Here is an 18,163-nt window from a genome sequence, read left to right as displayed (position 1 = left end):
GTATCTCTTCAGAACCACCCACATTGACCAACAAGGAAACTGGCACAGAATATATAAAATTCAATCTGTTCAGCTTTGTGCCCCTAAATATTTTTAATTACCAATTTTTCAGATAGAACTAAAGTCAAAATCAAAAGCCACACAGAGTTAAAAAAGGTTGAGATGATCATGTTTAAAGTATTTCAATGTAAATGTCACGAGAAGCATATTAAATATAGCAACTAATAAACATATATCAAGGTTTCTCAAATTTTTCTGAAAAAATACATTTTTGCACTTTATCTGGTCTTAAAAGGCAACATGTCTCTCTTTCACAGCTTCTTGTTGGATCTATTCCCCCGAGGTATCTACTGAACTAGCTTCCTTAGCCAATGCCCTCCACCAAGACTAAAATTCATCTTGAAACACAACTCAACTATGCATGTGGATGGGCAACAGACCCGGACTCTAGAACTATTATGCCAACAGAAGCACAGCAAATGCGCGATGTTTTCAGAGTGGTCAGTTGGATCACCAGATCTTTGTTTTGACCCAGAAGAGAAGGAAGACAACTCCAAACACAATGGCAACCGGGGCCCATTTCCGAATCAATGCCTAAAATTGAGACGTATAAGCAGATAGGCAAACTTCATCTAGTAAACAAAATTCAGATGCATGAGAGAAACAATTCAATCTAGAAAAGCAAATGGCAGCCTGAAGGAGGATAATAAAAGAAAAATGTCACTTCTCTCATCAAATAACTACACTTAAATGCAATAAAGATAATTTTGGTAACAGAGATTACTAGTAAGTGTAGGCAAATTAAAATTACTCATGCCAAGCTCATAGAACAAGAAATAACACAAGCCTCCTAACAGCACCCTCGGGGGGTGTGTGTAGATCTAGTACCATAAATGGCTAAGACCATTATAGTCAGACGATCTCTCTTTTTTATCATGAATCTTCACTAGGAAAGGTGTCTTGTAGTCTCATCACATATAACATAACAACCTGCTTTCTATCTACAACTAAATAAGAGTTAATGACTCAACTAAGCTGGAGGCAAAAGTAATAGACCAATCCCAATGAAACCATTAGCGTTGGGAATCCTCTCTCTTAGCATTATCTGCGATTCTGCGGTGAGTTTCTTTGTATATTTTCATAGTGTGTGCATGCACGAGCGTGTGCTGGCTTGTGTCCCCTGAGTTTCGTCCCCTGCTGGCAAGGGTTAAATATATTTCTCACCCTTTCGTATAGTATTTCACATATTGCATCCCAAACTATCAAAATTGACACATTGCACCCCCAAATACCACCGACCATCAAATAGCATCCTCTGTTAAGATCCAACAGACAAGATTGTTCCACGTTGCCTACTTATCATCATCTTAACTGTCAAACTTGGACAGAGAGTGCTATTTGTCAGTTCTTGATAGTTTGGTGTGCAAAGTGTAAAATAAACATTATATAAGGAGTTTCTGTTTTTCAGGAAAAAAAAAACATAATAAGCAACACAAATGAGTCCTCACAAGCAATGCCAATGCACCAAAGAGATTGCAACTTCAGTTGTACATTTAAATATGTTCACAGAGAATCCTCATGGCAAGAGTTTACGAGGATGATTCTCATGTATATCATGAATTAGTGTGAGGAAACTAACCTGTCGATTTAAGTCTCTTGCCTTATCAGCATATATACGAGATTCTGATGTCAATCGACTAGACATTTCACTGACCTCTGCAACATTGAAATTTGAACGAGATTATACGATCAGCAATATGCACGGCATATGCTTTACAGAGGGAAAACATAAAAGAATTTGTCAACCAAGGAGAAAAAGTGGGGAAAATTTGTAACGCCCCAATGAAAGGCCCAAACTACATGATCTATACTCTAAAAAGATTAGTCAATGATACATTTGGAGCTCCATTATAACCTTATAAAGAGCAAGAACTTTTCCTTTCCAAACAGTGTGGGATCCCATACACCACCTACTTTATTCTTATTATATGGGGTATCACAATCATGGAGGCCATGTGGTTTGGGCTTTCCATTGGAGTATTGCAATTGGTATCAGAGCCTATCCCAACCAGATATGTGGGACTTGAGTCGTGCCACCTACGACGGACTGGCCAGACGTAGACGACAGAAATTTAAGGGGAATAGGTTGTGATATCCCATATGATAAAGATAAGGTAGGTGGTGTATGAGATCCCACATTGGAGAAGTTCTTACTTTTTATAAGGTTCTAATGAAACTTCAATTGTATCATTGACTAGTCGTGGAGTATAGGCCATGTGGTTTGGGCCTTCCATTGGGGTGTTACAAAATTACGAAATAATCTTTTGTTCTTTTAGATGAAATCTAGAGAAACATGTGACTTGAAAAAAGGGATACATATCTATATATATATATAGAGAGAGAGAGAGAGAGAGAGAGAGAGGAGAGAGAGAGAGGAGTGCAACTACAGTTTTGTGCTGACACCATATATAATTTGATTTCACAAACATAACTTCACATTCAAGAGGTGATTCAATCGAGTGCAAATATACTGCATAGAGGTCTCTTCAAAGACAATAGCAAACACCAAATTTTTATCATAGCTTGTTAACCCACATACCCACCTTTCTATATTTTTAAAGCTAGTCTGGCTTGGCTCTTGGCCCTCCTCATGCCATATGATGAGGTTTCTAGTATGGCAAGGAACGATCCCTTTACAGCTGTATAGATGTCATAGCTTGTTAACCCACATACCCACCTTTCTATATTTTTAAAGCTAGTCTGGCTTGGCTCTTGGCCCTCCTCATGCCATATGATGAGGTTTCTAGTATGGCAAGGAACGATCCCTTTACAGCTGTATAGATGTCAATTGCTCTTGTTTTGAACATGTTGAACATACCCATAATATCTTCTTGTTTTGAGTCTAAATACAACCATCCATCAACAAAACAACGTGCAGGCGTTTACAAGCACATGCATACGAGCACTTCAAGACATTGAGTGATGTTACCACGAACATGTGTGTGCAAAGAAATGCAGACCTGTTGACTAAACCAACCAATCGATCATAGACATGTATTACCGAATGTAACAATCCTTAGCTTCATGATTCCCATGCATTATGTTTTTTTTTTTATAAGTAAGAAATTGTATTAATCCACGTAAAAAGTAGGGGTGGCAATATGTGACACGACCCGTTAACCCAACACGAACACGACACGATAAAAGCGGGTTAGGGTTTACCCTTAACGGATTCGGGTCAAAACAGGTTGACCCGTTAAGACACGATAGCTTAACGGGTTGATAACGGGTTAACCCGTTATGACCCGTTATAACCTGTTATGACCCGTTAAGAAAGTTAAAGTTACAATTATACCTTTATACCTAAAAAATAAAATTGTTGGGATTTTAATTTCGATATTTTTATTGTTTGGATTGTAATTTTGGACTTGTAGTTAGTTTTATATTTTTTATAGATATTGTGATTTTAATATTTATATAAAATTATGCTAAACTTAACTAGATAAAATGAGTTAATTTTGGGTCTATTTCAATCCATTTACATAAACGGGTCAAAACAGGTTGACACGACACGACACGACACGACCTGTTATGTTAATGGGTCGTGTTAGGGTTTGAGATTTTGACACGATAAGCTTAACGGGTCGGGTTAGGGTTGACCTATATAGTATAATATACATATCTTGACACGACACGAACACGACCCGTTAACACGATTTGACACCCCTAGTAAAATAGCAATGCCCAAGTACACGGGAAGTGTACAAGAAAACACCTAATTACAAACTACGCGCTATAGAAAGTAGCGTAAAAGTCATTAAAATTCCTCCCATTCAATACAATAGAAGAAGCCCAAAGCAACAAAGTGTGATAGAAAAAGGCCCTAAAACTATCCAGAGAGCGTTCCCTGTTTTCAAAACATCGACCATTTCTTTCATTCCATGTGCACCACATTAAACATAGAGGTACCATCTTCCAAACAGCTGCAATGTGACAATTGCCCCTAATCCCTCTCCAACATGGCAATAAATCCAAGACCCTCCTGGGCATCACCCATGCAATACCAAGCCTAGTGAAAATGTCGTCCCATAAAGCCTTGACTACTTCGCAGTGGAGAAGTAGATGGTTTGCTGATTCGCTGCTGTGTTTGTACATAAAGCACCAATCGGTTAAGTAAAGGCCTCGCTTTTTCAGTTTATCTATAGTCAATATCTTCCCATGGGATGCCAACCAGTCAAAAAAGGCAACTTTAAGGGGTGCATTGCTCCTCCAAATGCTCTTCCAAGGAAATGCATTGGTGGGATGAACCGTAAAAAACTTGTAATAAGAGCGGACTGAAAATTTCTTGTTCCCGGTGAGTGTCCATATTAGTCCGTCTTCCCTATCTGCTTGTACCTTCAACGCATATAAAACATTGTAGAAATCAACAATGTCGTTCACCTCCCTGTCCTGTACAGCTCTAGAAAAACTCACTGACCAATGAATAGAATTTGCGGAGATGCTCATATTATCAGCCACAGAAGCATCCTTGTCTGACGCAATCCTATAAAGCGAGGGGAAAGCATTTTCCAAGGCCACATCGCCACACCAGTGCCAAAATCTGATGCGCGTGCCCCTTCCCACCTCAAATCTGAAATTACCGAGTGGGTCTTCCCATCCGTTTCGAATGAATTTCCAAACACCCACCCCATAGGCCCCTCTTACTGCATTAGAGCACCAATCTCCCCAAATACTCCCATATTTAATGTTGATGATGCTTCTCCAAAGAGCGTCCCCTTCCTTATGATACCGCCATAGGCACTTTCCAAGTAGAGCCTTGTTGAAGATTCTCAATTTTCTAATCCCCAATCCACTGCAAGACAAAGGGGTGCAAACTTTATCCCATTTAATCAAATGAAATTTCCTCTCATCTTCTAGCCCTCCCTACAAGAAATCACGGAAGATCTTTTCCAGTCTATTTGCCAACCCTGCAGGTAAAGGGAACAAAGATAAAAAGTATGTTGGAAGATTAGAAAGTGTGCTCTTAATAAGCGTGATTCGGCCGCCTTTAGACAAGTAAATTCTCTTCCAACCCGCCAGTTTGCATTCAATTTTCTCAACAATCCCATCCCACATTGCCTTAGATTTGTGGGGGGCCCCCAAAGGAAGTCCCAGATACTTCATAGGCAAGAGTGACACCTTGCAGCCCAAGATGGCAGCCACTTCACTTAGATTGTTAACCAAGCCAACTGAAACTAGCTCGGACTTTGATAAGTTCACTTTAAGGCCTGAGACAGCTTCAAAACACAGAAGGAGGGCTCTCAAGGAGTGAATTTGATCGGGGTCTGAGTCACATATAATCAACGTATCATCGGCGAAAAGGAGATGTGCGACTGATGATCTTTCATTCCAGGAACTACCCACCGAGAAGCCCGAGATGAAACCCCTATCCACCACCCCTTCCAACATTCTACTCAATACATCCATCACTATAATGAATAACAAAGGAGATAAAGGGTCCCCTTGTCGCAAACCCCTAGAGCTGCGAAAGAAACCTTCGGGGTACCATTGATCAAAGTGGAGAAACTAACGGTTGTGATGCAATGTTTTATCCACTGACACCATCTTTCCCCGAAACCGTGCCTGCCAAGATGTAGAACAAGAAATCCCAATTGACATGATCAAATGCTTTCTCTATATCCAATTTACACAAGAGGCCTGGGGTGCCGCTTCTAACTCTAGACTCCAAGCATTCATTAGTAATAAGAACAGAGTCTAAAATTTGTCTTCCTTTAACGAACGCACTTTGTGACTTTGAGATGATCTTCCCCTTAACTTCACTTAGTCGCTTCGCAAGAACTTTTGATATGATCTTATAGACCCCACTCACCAAACTTATGGGCCGGAAATCGTGTACCTCCACCGACCTTGCCCTTTTCGGGATAAGGGCGATGAAGGCGTTTAGGCTTCTCTCAAATTTCATGAAAGTGTGAAATTCAAGAAAAACTTTCATAAGATCCTCTTTAATAATGTTCCAACAACTTTGGAAGAAAGCCATTGTAAAGTCATCGGGGCCCGGAGCTTTATCTTTAGCCATCTCGCTAAGTACCTCGTCCTCCTCAAAGGACCTCTCCAACCAAGTTGCACTTGCTTGATCCATTGAATCAAAATCTAGTCCGTTTACCTTGGGTCTCCATTGATATTGCTCCGATAAAAGCTTGTCATAAAAATGAACAATGTGATTTTTTATCTCAACGCTGTCCGTCAAAACCCTGCCTTCCGAATGTAGGACCTCAATGGCGTTGTTTCTACGATGAGAATTAGCGACTCTATGGAAAAACTTTGTACACCTGTTCCCCTCCTTCAACCAAAGGGCTCGAGATTTTTGTCTCCATGAGATCTCCTCCATAAGGGTGATTTTTTCCAGCTCAGCTACTACTACCATTTTCCTTACTTTTTCATTCTCCGAAAGAGTCCCCCCCACTTCTTTCACATCAAAATGCTGCAGCTCTTGAGAGAGAGTAAATCGCTGGTCATTAATATTCCCAAAGACTTCCAGATTCCATTTCCTTAGATCATTTTTCAAAACTTTTAGTTTCCTAGCCAAAATGAAACTAGGGGTGCCCGTGAGTTGATAGGAGTTCCACCATGATCTAACTTTCTCCGAGAACCCATCAACCTTTAACCACATGTTCTCGAATTTAAAATATCTCCGTCCCCCGTGAAGACCCCCACAGTCTAATAAGAGGGGGAAATGATCAAAGCAAAGTCTAGAAAGCCTTTTTTGGCAAAGGTTGGGGAAGTGGGCCTCCCAGGAGGAAGAGACAATGAACCTGTCCAACCTAGACCAAGCCCTCCCGTTAGACCAAGTGAAATCTCCTCCCGCCAAAGGAAGATCAACCAGTTCCAACTCAAAAATAAGTGCTGAAAAATCAGCCATGGCTGAGCCCATGTTGGAATCCCCTGATCTTTCACTCGGAAACCGAGTGACATTGAAATCGCCTCCAATACACCACGGGATATCCCACCAACTACACAAACCAGTTATTTCGTCCCACAGAAGTTGTCTTTTATTGTCAAGATTTGGCCTGTAAACACGTAAGAACCCCCAAACAAAATCATCATCTACATTTGAGAAAGAGCAAGCTACCGAAAATGCACCAACGAAATCCTCCACCAAATTGACTACTCTTTTATCCCACAACACTAATATGCCCCCTGAAGCACCCTTAGAGACAAGGGTGGTCTATCCCACGGAAGGACAATTCCACAAGCTTCTTATTAATTGCCTATCTATATACTTCAACTTAGTCTCCTGCAAACAGATCACATCTGGCTTCCATTCCCGAAATAAGTTCTTTATTCTTAGGCACTTACTTGGATCATTCAAGCCCCGAACATTCCATGAGAGGATCTTGGGCTTCATGGACCATCAAGGTTCACCCTATCATTGTGTCTTCCCTTGCTCGCGCTTCCTTCTCTTGCATCATAGTTAATGGAGCAAGCAAGCCTCTTGAGCTCCCTATCTTTTTTAGCGACGAATTTAGCAAGCTGTGGCTGTCCTGCTTTTATGGCAATGATGAGGGCTTTAAACTGTTCCTCATAACCTTCACATGAAATCCCAAGGCAGTGTCGAAGAAAATCAACCTTTTGTAATACCCAATCAGGTTGTAATCCCGCCCTTGAAGGCACTGGTGGCAGTGAGCATAGAGGACTAGGAACATCTCCAGGATCCCCAGATCCGTGTCATCTCCATTCTCCTTACAAACTAGCTGTAGATCCGTGTGAAGACTCATCATCTGAGAGAGTCCCTTCAATCGAAGACTCATCATCCCCTTCTTCCACAGTACACAGAACCATTGAAGGGGTCTCCAAAACATTGGAAGAAATAGGCAATCCTTGAGCCCTAATGAGAACATCTGAGAGTTGAGAGGGACCATAAGTGTGCGAGGGGATGTCTGAACCCACATCCCAAGGCAGCCCGGTGGAGGTCGAAGCCTCCATGCAAATTTTCGTCACATCTGAGGTCGGAGGCGAGCCCAAAAAATTAGCCAGAGGCCTGGAAGAGGCCATCGGCACTGTCTGTGACTTGGACGAGCACGACAGCTCTTTCTAAGTCGCCGAGGAGCTCAAAGTGGTTCTCACAGCTGTCAGTGGTGGGTCCATTGGTGACACCAGGGGCCTGGGTAAGGCCATTGGCGAGCTCAAAAGCTCCAACTTACATAGCTTCAAACAAAAATCAGAAAAAAACAATATGACAATGAAGGTATTTCCAGGGGGGGGGGGGGAAGGTGAACATCTTACGGTCCAACTTTTCACCAACACCAAGAACTTCCTGAACATTGCGAGTCATTATTTGGTGCACTTCATAGAGTTCATCATTCAACTTTGCTATATTCCGCTGGGTACGGGTGTCCTGATACAATTTCTTCGTTTTCTGTATGAAGGTATCTTTTAAACATAAAAAGAAATGGGGAAATAAAATCCATCAGAAGAAGTACCAGAAAAATGCTGTCAGAATACAAAGGACATAAAACAATTACATAGAAAAAGTGAGCCCCTACCAAATTTGATGAAAGCATATGGTCTGGCAGCAGTTTCAATTTGAGCCCCGTTGACATGCTCAAATTCGTTCTTGAGGTCTTCAAGGTATTGAAAGGCAAGTTTCTTAGGATAAGCACGGTCGCACATTGTCAAGTAACAAACGCGTCCTTCAATAATATAGCTAAGAACTTGGGTTAAGGCAACGTTAAGATCATTCCCGCATTCAGAGAAAAATCAATACTTTAATGGAGAATATTCTCATTTGCAACTGACGTAGAATGTAAGTTCCATACAAAGGCTGCCATACCCATGACATCTCATATATGCTAAATAGGACACAGTTATTTAACTGACAACTACATCTACATGGAACTTAATATCACAAACTCATCAATGAGTCTTACTATGTCTCCATAATTTCGCATTGTGTTTGAAGCCTACCCCAAATTTATTTGGGATCAAGGCTAAGTAGTTGACTTGCCTGAGTCCTCTAGAGCAGCTATTACTGCATAATTTGGACTACACCAGACACAATACCATAATTCACTTTTTCCTCGTACGTAACATTGGAAAAATAATGAAGCAAATTAACAGAGCACCATGCATACTTTTTTGAGAAATAAAAAGGCAACGGGATGCAACCCAAGTTGACTAGCAGCATATGACAGAGAAAAACCTCAGTAATAATATATAAAAAGATAAAAAGAAATAATGTAATGGAATACCCACCCGAGGGTAGCCCAAACTGTGATTTAAAGTGGGAGGCCATGGCGGTGGGTTGTTGTGTGAGTCTCATTGGGAGTTTAGGTTCCATGGATGAGTCCTAAAGGCTCTGCCGTGGAGTGATTCCCCCGTCATTAAAAAAAAAAAAAAAAAAAATGTAATGAAATGAAAACTTCGTTAGGATACTGGAAAATATAAGGGCCGGTTTCAATTGACATCCTTGAAGGCTCATTCTGACCTCTTGAGAGATTTTTAAACAGAGCCTTGACTTGCTGTTTGTAGAATTCAGCGTCTTTTAAATTGCGGTCATCATCCAGTCCCTCTGCTAGTGGAAGACCATCAGTAACACGGGCAATCATCGTCAACTTCACCATCTTCAGTTCACAACTTCTCAGCTGTACAAAAAAATGAGAACCGACTCCAGTATGTTAGCCATTTAACCCCTGATTCGTGAGATCATGCGAAGCCAGGCCTCATCAAAAATAAATTCTAACATACAACTTCACAAATCAGCTTAAGATCAAAATGAACAGCTAAATTTTTATAATCCAAGAACTCATTTTTCTCTTTCCAATTTCCCATGATGCCCTTTAATCCTTTCCAACAACAAGGATTCACTTCGCTATGTCCAAAATATTTGCTTATAAAGATTACCAAGCAACCCTCCAGCCCTGCAAATTTTGTCAAATAACTAGTGTCCCCAATGCCATTTAAGATTTACATTCAGTATTGACAATCAGGTCTGCCACCACAACCCCGCAATTCAGATTCAAATCTCGGATTCCCATAATGCGACTCCCATTTTGACGGGAAAGAAACCAAAGAATCAAAAATTGGTTCTTCTGAGGATCACAGGATAAGGATTTAGGCGGAAGCCTTCTATCAAAAGGCAGGACCAACATTAAAATAATTATCGATTTTCGATAGTTTCATCAGAGCTTCATCCTGGTCATTTTGTTGTGCTAGACATGGGGAGAGGCATTTGTTGAGAACCATTAGGAAAAAAAAAAAAGGCATTTGTTGCATTCAATAACTAAAATAAGAGATCCCAAAAGTGACCCAATTCTTACTCTTCTTCACGTCTCTGAGTTTAACTACGAATACGTGATTTCAAAACGATGAGCATTCCCATTTTCATCAAGATCTCCAACGATCTATTACAAGGCAGCAAAGTAAGCCCCATGAACCGCTGAAATCACATCTTTACTCGTTCAGAGAGGTACCCACTAAAACCGAATTGATAAATTTGTTAAAAAATGAACATGAAATGCAACGTTAGTGTCGAATTCGTATCCGAGAAATCAGACTAATAAACTTCAATAAATAACCAGCACATAATATTTCTATGTATATGACGTACCTGGTTATTGCATTTGGACTTTGCTTTGATGTGAAAGATCTGAGGGACAGCGATGAGATGCTCCGAATCTGAGCGAGAAAAAGGCTAAGCTAAATAGGACGTGGGATTTGAAGGACAGAAAAGAGAGGGATTGCATCTTAGTATTGTACCTTTGAGCAGTTAGGAAGAACGGTATTATTTCAACCGTACAACAAACACTGCCGTAATAGTGCAGCCTGTCTGACTCACCTAATGCATGAAGATACCTTGTTTAAATACTTCACAATTTTTTCAATATTTAATTTCAGAAAAATTTTATTTGCAGTCCTCAAATAAAAATTACATATGCAAATCTTTCATTAAATAAAAAAAATATCATTTTAATAAAGATATTATTATAATTTTAAAAAAATTTAAAAATAAAGTTAACTAAATTTATAATCCAGTCCCATTTATACTAGCATTACTCTTAATTCCAAATGAATAGCACGAAAAAAATATCAATAAGTTGTCATCGCCAAAACCAAAGAAGTTATCAAACTTAAGGCCTCAGTACAAAATTTTTCATCTCACTGTAATTTTTTTAAATTTTCACATAAAATAAAATAAACAATTCAACTTTTTTAAATCTAAAAATAAAAATAATATTAAAAATATATATTCTAACAATATTTTATTCAACTTTCAATTTTTATCTCAATTCATCTTATCTACAAAAACAAACAAGGCCTAAATATAAAGATATTATCTTTATATATAATTATAAAGATTCCTAGAGTGACTTGAACCTCTATTAGACGGCTCCATGATACAAAATAAAAGGCTCGTGAGCACTGACAATGGCTTATCATCTTTATATTTGCATAATATCTCTCTAAATTGATCTATATTAGATTATGCATCTTTAAAATTTTGCATAGTTATGAATAGTATTTCTTCAAATTTGAAGAAATACTATTCACTCTCCAAGTATTATTTTACTTTTTTTTCTTTTCCCTACCCATTAAAATCAACTTTGTAAAATTTGTATTAAGTTAATGATACAAAGTGTTTTTTAGTACATATTAATATTTATTGATAAAATTGGTCACTTTGATATTTGAAATTGGTAATATTTAGATATATGAAATTTGTATTTTTGAGCACATGGTGCTAATTGTAAATATATAAAAATAATAATTTTAAGAAAAAAATAAAAAAATTTTATTATTATTTAGTTCAAAGATACATAATCCAATGTAAGAATTTTTCTTGATATGGAAAATCAATATTCAAAAGATGTGATTTTGAAGATGCATATAGAGAAACCAATGCTAGTGCTCTAACAGTCCCATTAGGTCTAGAAATCTGCAAGAACATCGTATGCTCGTTTACCACGGGATCAAATCACTCTCAGATAAGATTACTATAGTAATTAATGTTCCTTACCTTTAAGAAAACAACAAGATATTTGGAGTGTTAATTCTCGATATGTCAACTATTACCTTATGCGACCATATCCTGAAAATATGGCGATCAGAATCTGAGATTTGGGAGAAATAAACTATCCTTATCAGCAATAGTCTACCTCTCTATTAAGGGACCAACACTTGCAATCCAAGGTACGAGTTCAAACCCCTCTTGCTGAACAATACATTCATATTTCTAACTTAGGCATTAAAGATATCTAGGCACACCAAGCCACAATTTTTCCTTGTTGAGGTTTGAGGTCGTGATTAGTTGGCTGTGAAACACATTTTCAACAGTTCCTATTGAACGTATTGAGAAAAGAATCATTATATTAACATAAAAAGAATACATATTCACACTGTTAATATAGAAATAGTTGATTTATAAAATTTAAATTTATAAATTTTTTTTACAAATTAAGAATTATTGTACTCTCAAACTAGTGTGTAGAGTAGAATATGTGCAATATTTAAATGTTTAGATTTGATTTATAGGATAAATTTTAATATCTATATACCAAATCAATTATATCCTATAAGTATTTTATTAAATATATTATCTATACCGATTTATAAATAATTTTCTTTTTATAAATTAAATTATATCATATCATTGCTCTGTGCATTCTCCACGCTAGGTCGTGAATAAGATTTTTCAACTAAAGTTCATATATATTTTAAAAGGAAAATGCTACGAAAAAAATACTCAAAATGCATGTCCCCTGCCCTGCATGCCTCGGAGAAGACGAATAGTTTCGAACTCCTCGGCTTCTTCCTTCTCCTTTAAAGCCCCCTCACCGCAAATCCTCCCCATCGCTCCAATCCATCACTCTCTAATCTCTTGGTTTATATCTTCGCCCATCCGAGTTCACATCAAAGTCTGACACTTTCGTTTCCTTCACCTCCGTCTACCACAATTTATACACAAATTTATCCCCTGCTTCCCGACCCAGGAGCCAATATGAGTCGCGATCTTGGCCGTGGCGGCGGCGGAGCTAGGAACACCAGAGCCTCCTCAGATCCCAGCGGGGCCGGTAATTCCACGCGTCGGAACAGCCCTGTAATTTCACCGTACCCCTTTCGTGTTCTTAGTGAAATATGTGTCTTTTTGTCCCTTCTAATTTCTTTGCGAGTTTCTCTGACGAATGACATTTAGTTCGACAAAGATAGAGATCTTTGTGAATTTCTTAAAGTGCTATAATAACACATAGCTTTTATTCGTTTGATGGGTATCTACATTATAAATGTAAATTTAGCGGCTAATTTTTTAATTATGATGGTAAGCTTAACATATTTACGGATGAATGAATAATGTTGGATACAGTCATTTCTCTTGAAAAAGAGTGGGTCTATCATTAAAAAAAATTAATTTTTTCATTTAGATCTCCTATATATTCAATTTTTCAAAATGAGTGCGGGGCTTACGAATTCTATGAGTATAAATATTTTTTCTCTTTAGGGATAAAGTTGCAAATTTGAGATCTGGGTTTTCATAATCCATTGGATAAGAGTGGAAATCATTTGGAAATTTTGTGAATGGATTTGGAAAAGGCAGTGTCGATTTAGTGATTGTAAGTTGTATGAAATTTAAGTACTGAAGATATGCGCTTGGAGTTCTTCACTATCTTTTGGCTTGTGGTTTATATAGAACAGTGACCAGAAGATGGAGTTATAAAATTTAGTTCGTCTTGATAAGCTTGTTCCGATATATTTTACCGGATCTTATGAACGACTTTTGGTTTGTTAAAATATTGTATTACACAAACTGCAGTTTGTAGCAGACCGAGCTTTTGAGAACTCTTTTGGTGGTGAAGCTGGATTTTGCACAAGCAAAAAGAAAGATTTTCAGCGGATGCCAGAGGATTGTATTCCAAAGTACTCTCCGCTTAGACAAAAATTAGGTAACACATATAAGCAAGAGCGCCTTTCACATGGTTTGGAAGATGATTTCTCTAATGTTAGAAAATCTTGGCAAGGACTAAATTCACCAGCTGGTGTGGGAAGTAGATCAAACCAATCAAAGTTCTTGGTTACTTCAGAATCAGTGCATTCAGGTTCTGAGGACTCTGTTGCCTGGAGAATTCAGTCTGGGCAAATGTTGGGTTGCGAAACCGCTGATGGTATAAAATCACATGATGAACTGTCCAACTTGAGAATTTCAGGCCAGCAGAGTGAGGCTCAGCTGCCCTACAAATCTGCTAAAAAAGATGGGCCTTCCCCAAGGAAGTTTCCAAAAAGTCCATCAGGCTGTGATAATTCAGAGTATTCCGAACACTCTGCAGCTCTTCACGCTTTCGATATCTGCCCACCCAGAGCAAGTACTTCTGTTGTGCTCAAACCACCTTTACTTGTAAAGAATAGAAACAGGCGGAATGAAATCAAGCGCTCCATGGAAGGGCAAACTGGCACTGTGCTGAGGTCTGGAATGGTTCTTTTAAAGAGTCACATCTCCTCCTCTGATCAGGTCAAAATAGTAAAAATATGCCGAGACCTTGGTCTGGGTCCTGGAGGTTTCTACCAACCAGGTTACCGTGATGGAGCAAAACTGCATTTGAAGATGATGTGCCTTGGTAAGAATTGGGATCCTGAGACAAGGAAATATGAAGACCACCGGCCATTTGATGGCACTAAACCACCCCTTATACCTGCTGAATTCTCTGAGTTGGTTGAAAAAGCGATCAATGATTCCCATTCTGTCATTTGGAATAATTCTAAAGCAAGCAATGTAGAAAACATACTTCCCCGGATGTCGCCTAACATTTGTATTGTAAACTTTTACTCAGAAAATGGCCGGTTGGGTCTCCATCAGGTTTGTTATGAACCTTCTTACCCATATTATTTGAAATTTATGTATTTATCTATCGCAATTGCCGTTCTTGGATTTCGTTTTCTTTCATGTTTGTATTACCAAAACTTGAACCTCCCTCAATTCCAGATGCACCTTCAACTGTTTTCTATGACACTAATGACTCTGTTTCCATGCAGGATCGTGATGAAAGTGAAGAAAGTCTGCATAACGGCTTACCTGTGGTCTCTTTTTCCATTGGTGACTCGGCAGACTTCTTATATGGCGATCAGAGGGACGTTGGTAATGCAGAGAAGGTTTTGTTGGAATCGGGAGATGTTCTTATATTTGGTGGGAAATCTAGGCATATTTTTCATGGTGTTACAGCCATTCACCCAAACACTGCACCGAAACATTTGCTGGAGGAAACAAATATCCAATCCGGCCGGTTGAATCTTACTTTCAGAGAAAGTTGATAGGCTTGGTATATAGTTGGAGTTGTCTCAAAGCGGTTTATACTTGGGCTAGTTTTCTTAAGCTTTAGGGAGAAATTTGAGCCCAGGGTTACAGCCTTCTTCTATTTTTGGAAGGTGCCTGAGAGAATGACATATGGTAGATAATTGTACTGATTCAATGACCATTATGTAGATATGCTGGCGGTTAATTGTACGACATTTTCCCCTGCGAATCGATTATTAGCAGGTTTTGTTTCCTATAAACGACTTCTACTAGCATTCACCTTTTTTTCCCAAGAACCATTTTTTTTCCTAGTTCATTTTCTCCCTGCAAAAGCACGCACCCGGAGAAAATTCATTTTTCCCAATAATCTGGTGTTTAACATTATTAATTAATCTCTTGCTGGGAAGAAATAAACAATTTAGACTAATAAGGTTTTTTCTTGGAAGACGATTCTACATGTTAGGCTTAAAAAATTACCTATTCAGATGGGACGATGAGTGTGGTTTGTCTACATCTCCTACTTGGCCATGGTAGGTGGTCTGCATGGTCCGAGGCTACTACTTTATGCATCCATTTTTAATTTTGCGAACAAAGTTGGTACAAGAGGAGTGAGAAGGCCATAGAAGTTCAAAGTGTTACGGGCAATGTGTACGTGATTGGGGGAATTCTCGAAAAGAGAATGTTTCATACAGTAGTGATTGCGGGAGGCGGCCAACTTCGAGATTGTGTTCAATATAATTAACACTGTTGTGAACATTGATGGTATACTGTAGAGGTATAATCAGTTCAGTTTGGTTTGATTTTAGACATTTTTTAGAACTGAACCGGTATACACCGGTTTTATGCTTTGAAAAAGCAATACCACATCAGTTACACTCTTAAACCAGTACTTACAGTTTTACCGATTCCGGTTTGGTTTGATTCGGTTTTAGTATAGTATTAGTGGATTATATAGTTAATAACTTAGTATAACTATACTATAGTGATATAGTGATATACAGTGGATTATATAATGATATAGTATTAATATAATTATTAATATTATAATGATTTATATAGTTATTTATATATAAAAATTATACAAAAAAACTAAAATACGTATATGAACCGGTGCGGTCCGATTAAGTACTAAAAGAACATGGGGTTCATTTCATACTCTATGCATGCATTGGTAGGCTTCACATTTCCCTGGAATTTTTAATGCTTTGCTATTTTGGCAGCCAAACTTCAACGGTCACTTCACCAAAGTTTGTTTGGTACAACATGCGTTTATTTTCTTCTTGAAGAAAAAACTTTATAAATTCTTAGTTCATCAGTTAACCACAAGATCAACAACCACCCGAAAGCCTTTTGTAATTAATTGCTCACGTGTATCCCATATCATTCGATCATTGTTAATCTTGTTTAAAATCTACCAATCAAGCCTTCTGCAGATGGTCGAAGCCTTTTTGCCAATTCTCATAGGATTAAAACGGAAGGAAAGGGAGATGGGGAGAGGTTGAGCCATGCTGGAGAAGCAGGGCACATGCTAGATAATATCAGATCCAAGAGCTGAGCATTTCGCATGTGCTCTTGCTCCCCAGCTTGGATCCTCTTTCTTGCAACTTGCAAGCACAAATACACAGAGCAGCCCTATCAGAATCGAGGTGATCAGTCTCCTGTTAGTTTCATTTTTATTTTTATTTTTATTTTTTTATAAGAATTGCAATTTGTAATGCTACACTTCTATTTATTAGAGATATAGTTTAGTTTAATTGGAGATATACTTCATTTATTTAGTTTAGCTTAAAATTATTTTTCCTGCTTATTCTTTTGTATATAAAAGACAAATGTATTCATTAATCAATACTCCTGAATGATCATTTTTCTCTTCTTCATTCCAGTCTACACTAAAATGTCTTCTTCCTCCTCTCCTCTGTTTCTTCTTCGACACTTCCTGAGGATGCTTCCAGTCCTTACTAATCTTCACCATGGAGGTAGTCCAGGAACCCTACTTGTTACTCAAGTTCTTACGGGTGACAACTATCACACATGGTATAGATCCATGCTCATGGCCTTGACTGCCAAGAACAAGGTTGGTTTTGTTGATGGTTCTATTTCTCCACCTTCTTATACATCTTTGTTCTCCTCTTGGACCAGATGTAATAACATGGCCTTGTCTTGGATCCTTAATTCTCTTTCTAAAGAGATTGTTGTCAGCGTCATCTATGTTGATTCTATCTTGGAGATGTGGTCTGACCTTAGAGAGAGATTTTCTCAAGGTAATGGACCTTGAATTTTTCAGTTACAAAAAGCTATTGCTTCTCTCACACATGATGGTCTCTCTATAAGTGTTGACTTCACTCAAATGAAAGTTCTATGGAATGAGTTGATGAATTATAGGTCATTACTTGTTTGTTCATGTGGAGGCTTGCGCACCTTGATAGATCTGCAACAACAGAAGTATGTGATGCGTTTATTGATGGGGCTAAATGACTCCTACTCTCATGTTAGTGGACATATCCTTCTCATTGAACCACTTCCTCCCACTAACAAAATTTTTTTTCCTTGTTCTTCAAGAAGAACGTCAACGTGAAATAGGATCAGTTTTAATTCCCAATGTTCAATCTGCTGCTCTTCACATGCTTACTCTTCTTCATCTCCAATTGATTTTTCTGGTCCTTTATCAGGTAAGCAGTACCATATTTCTCATTCACTCTCATATTCTCATTTGTCTCCTAACCACAAAACTTTTGCCTTAGCCTTCTCTATCACTTTTGAACCTCAATATTATCATCAAGTTGTTTAGTTTCCTTATTGGAGAACTGTTATGGCTGAGGAAATTGCGGTTTTGGAAAATAACAATACTTGGACTTTGACTACTCTTCCACTAGAAAAAGTCTAATT

At 38.4% G+C, this 18,163-nt stretch overlaps 2 protein-coding genes across 2 annotated transcripts; one reads left to right on the top strand and one right to left on the bottom strand.

The window, feature by feature from the left end:
- Nucleotides 1–222: 222 nt before the first annotated feature.
- LOC121247078 (25.3 kDa vesicle transport protein) lies at nt 223–10,621 on the bottom strand. Its single transcript, XM_041145411.1, has 5 exons — nt 9,433–10,621; nt 8,544–8,704; nt 8,284–8,430; nt 1,640–1,716; nt 223–594 (listed from the first exon to the last, which is right to left on the bottom strand). The coding sequence occupies exons 1-5, from the start codon at nt 9,618–9,620 to the stop codon at nt 511–513; spliced, it is 657 nt and encodes a 218-aa protein (XP_041001345.1). The 5' UTR covers nt 9,621–10,621; the 3' UTR covers nt 223–510.
- A 2,097-nt stretch (nt 10,622–12,718) lies between these two features.
- Nucleotides 12,719–15,530, top strand: LOC121247077. Its single transcript, XM_041145410.1, has 3 exons — nt 12,719–13,093; nt 13,805–14,842; nt 15,019–15,530. The coding sequence occupies exons 1-3, from the start codon at nt 12,995–12,997 to the stop codon at nt 15,292–15,294; spliced, it is 1,413 nt and encodes a 470-aa protein (XP_041001344.1). The 5' UTR covers nt 12,719–12,994; the 3' UTR covers nt 15,295–15,530.
- Nucleotides 15,531–18,163: the final 2,633 nt, after the last annotated feature.

This window comes from Juglans microcarpa x Juglans regia, chromosome 1S, assembly GCF_004785595.1.
Source record: "Juglans microcarpa x Juglans regia isolate MS1-56 chromosome 1S, Jm3101_v1.0, whole genome shotgun sequence".
Taxonomy (NCBI): Eukaryota; Viridiplantae; Streptophyta; class Magnoliopsida; order Fagales; family Juglandaceae; genus Juglans; species Juglans microcarpa x Juglans regia.
The sequence above is the reverse complement of the archived record's forward strand: the minus strand, read 5'-3'. Positions and strand labels throughout refer to the sequence as shown.

Excerpts from the sequence above, each read along its gene's own strand:
- LOC121247078 (XM_041145411.1), bottom strand. The coding sequence starts at position 9,620 with ATGGTGAAGTTGACGATGATTGCCCGTGTTACTGATGGTCTTCCACTA. Across the intron at positions 8,705-9,432 it reads ACCGGCCCTTATATTTTCCA|CTATATTATTGAAGGACGCG; the intron begins GTATCCTAACGA and ends CCAAGTTCTTAG. Across the intron at positions 1,717-8,283 it reads TGTTGGTGAAAAGTTGGACC|AGGTCAGTGAAATGTCTAGT; the intron begins GTAAGATGTTCA and ends TCAATGTTGCAG.
- LOC121247077 (XM_041145410.1), top strand. The coding sequence starts at position 12,995 with ATGAGTCGCGATCTTGGCCGTGGCGGCGGCGGAGCTAGGAACACCAGA. Across the intron at positions 13,094-13,804 it reads CCACGCGTCGGAACAGCCCT|TTTGTAGCAGACCGAGCTTT; the intron begins GTAATTTCACCG and ends CACAAACTGCAG. Across the intron at positions 14,843-15,018 it reads GCCGGTTGGGTCTCCATCAG|GATCGTGATGAAAGTGAAGA; the intron begins GTTTGTTATGAA and ends GTTTCCATGCAG.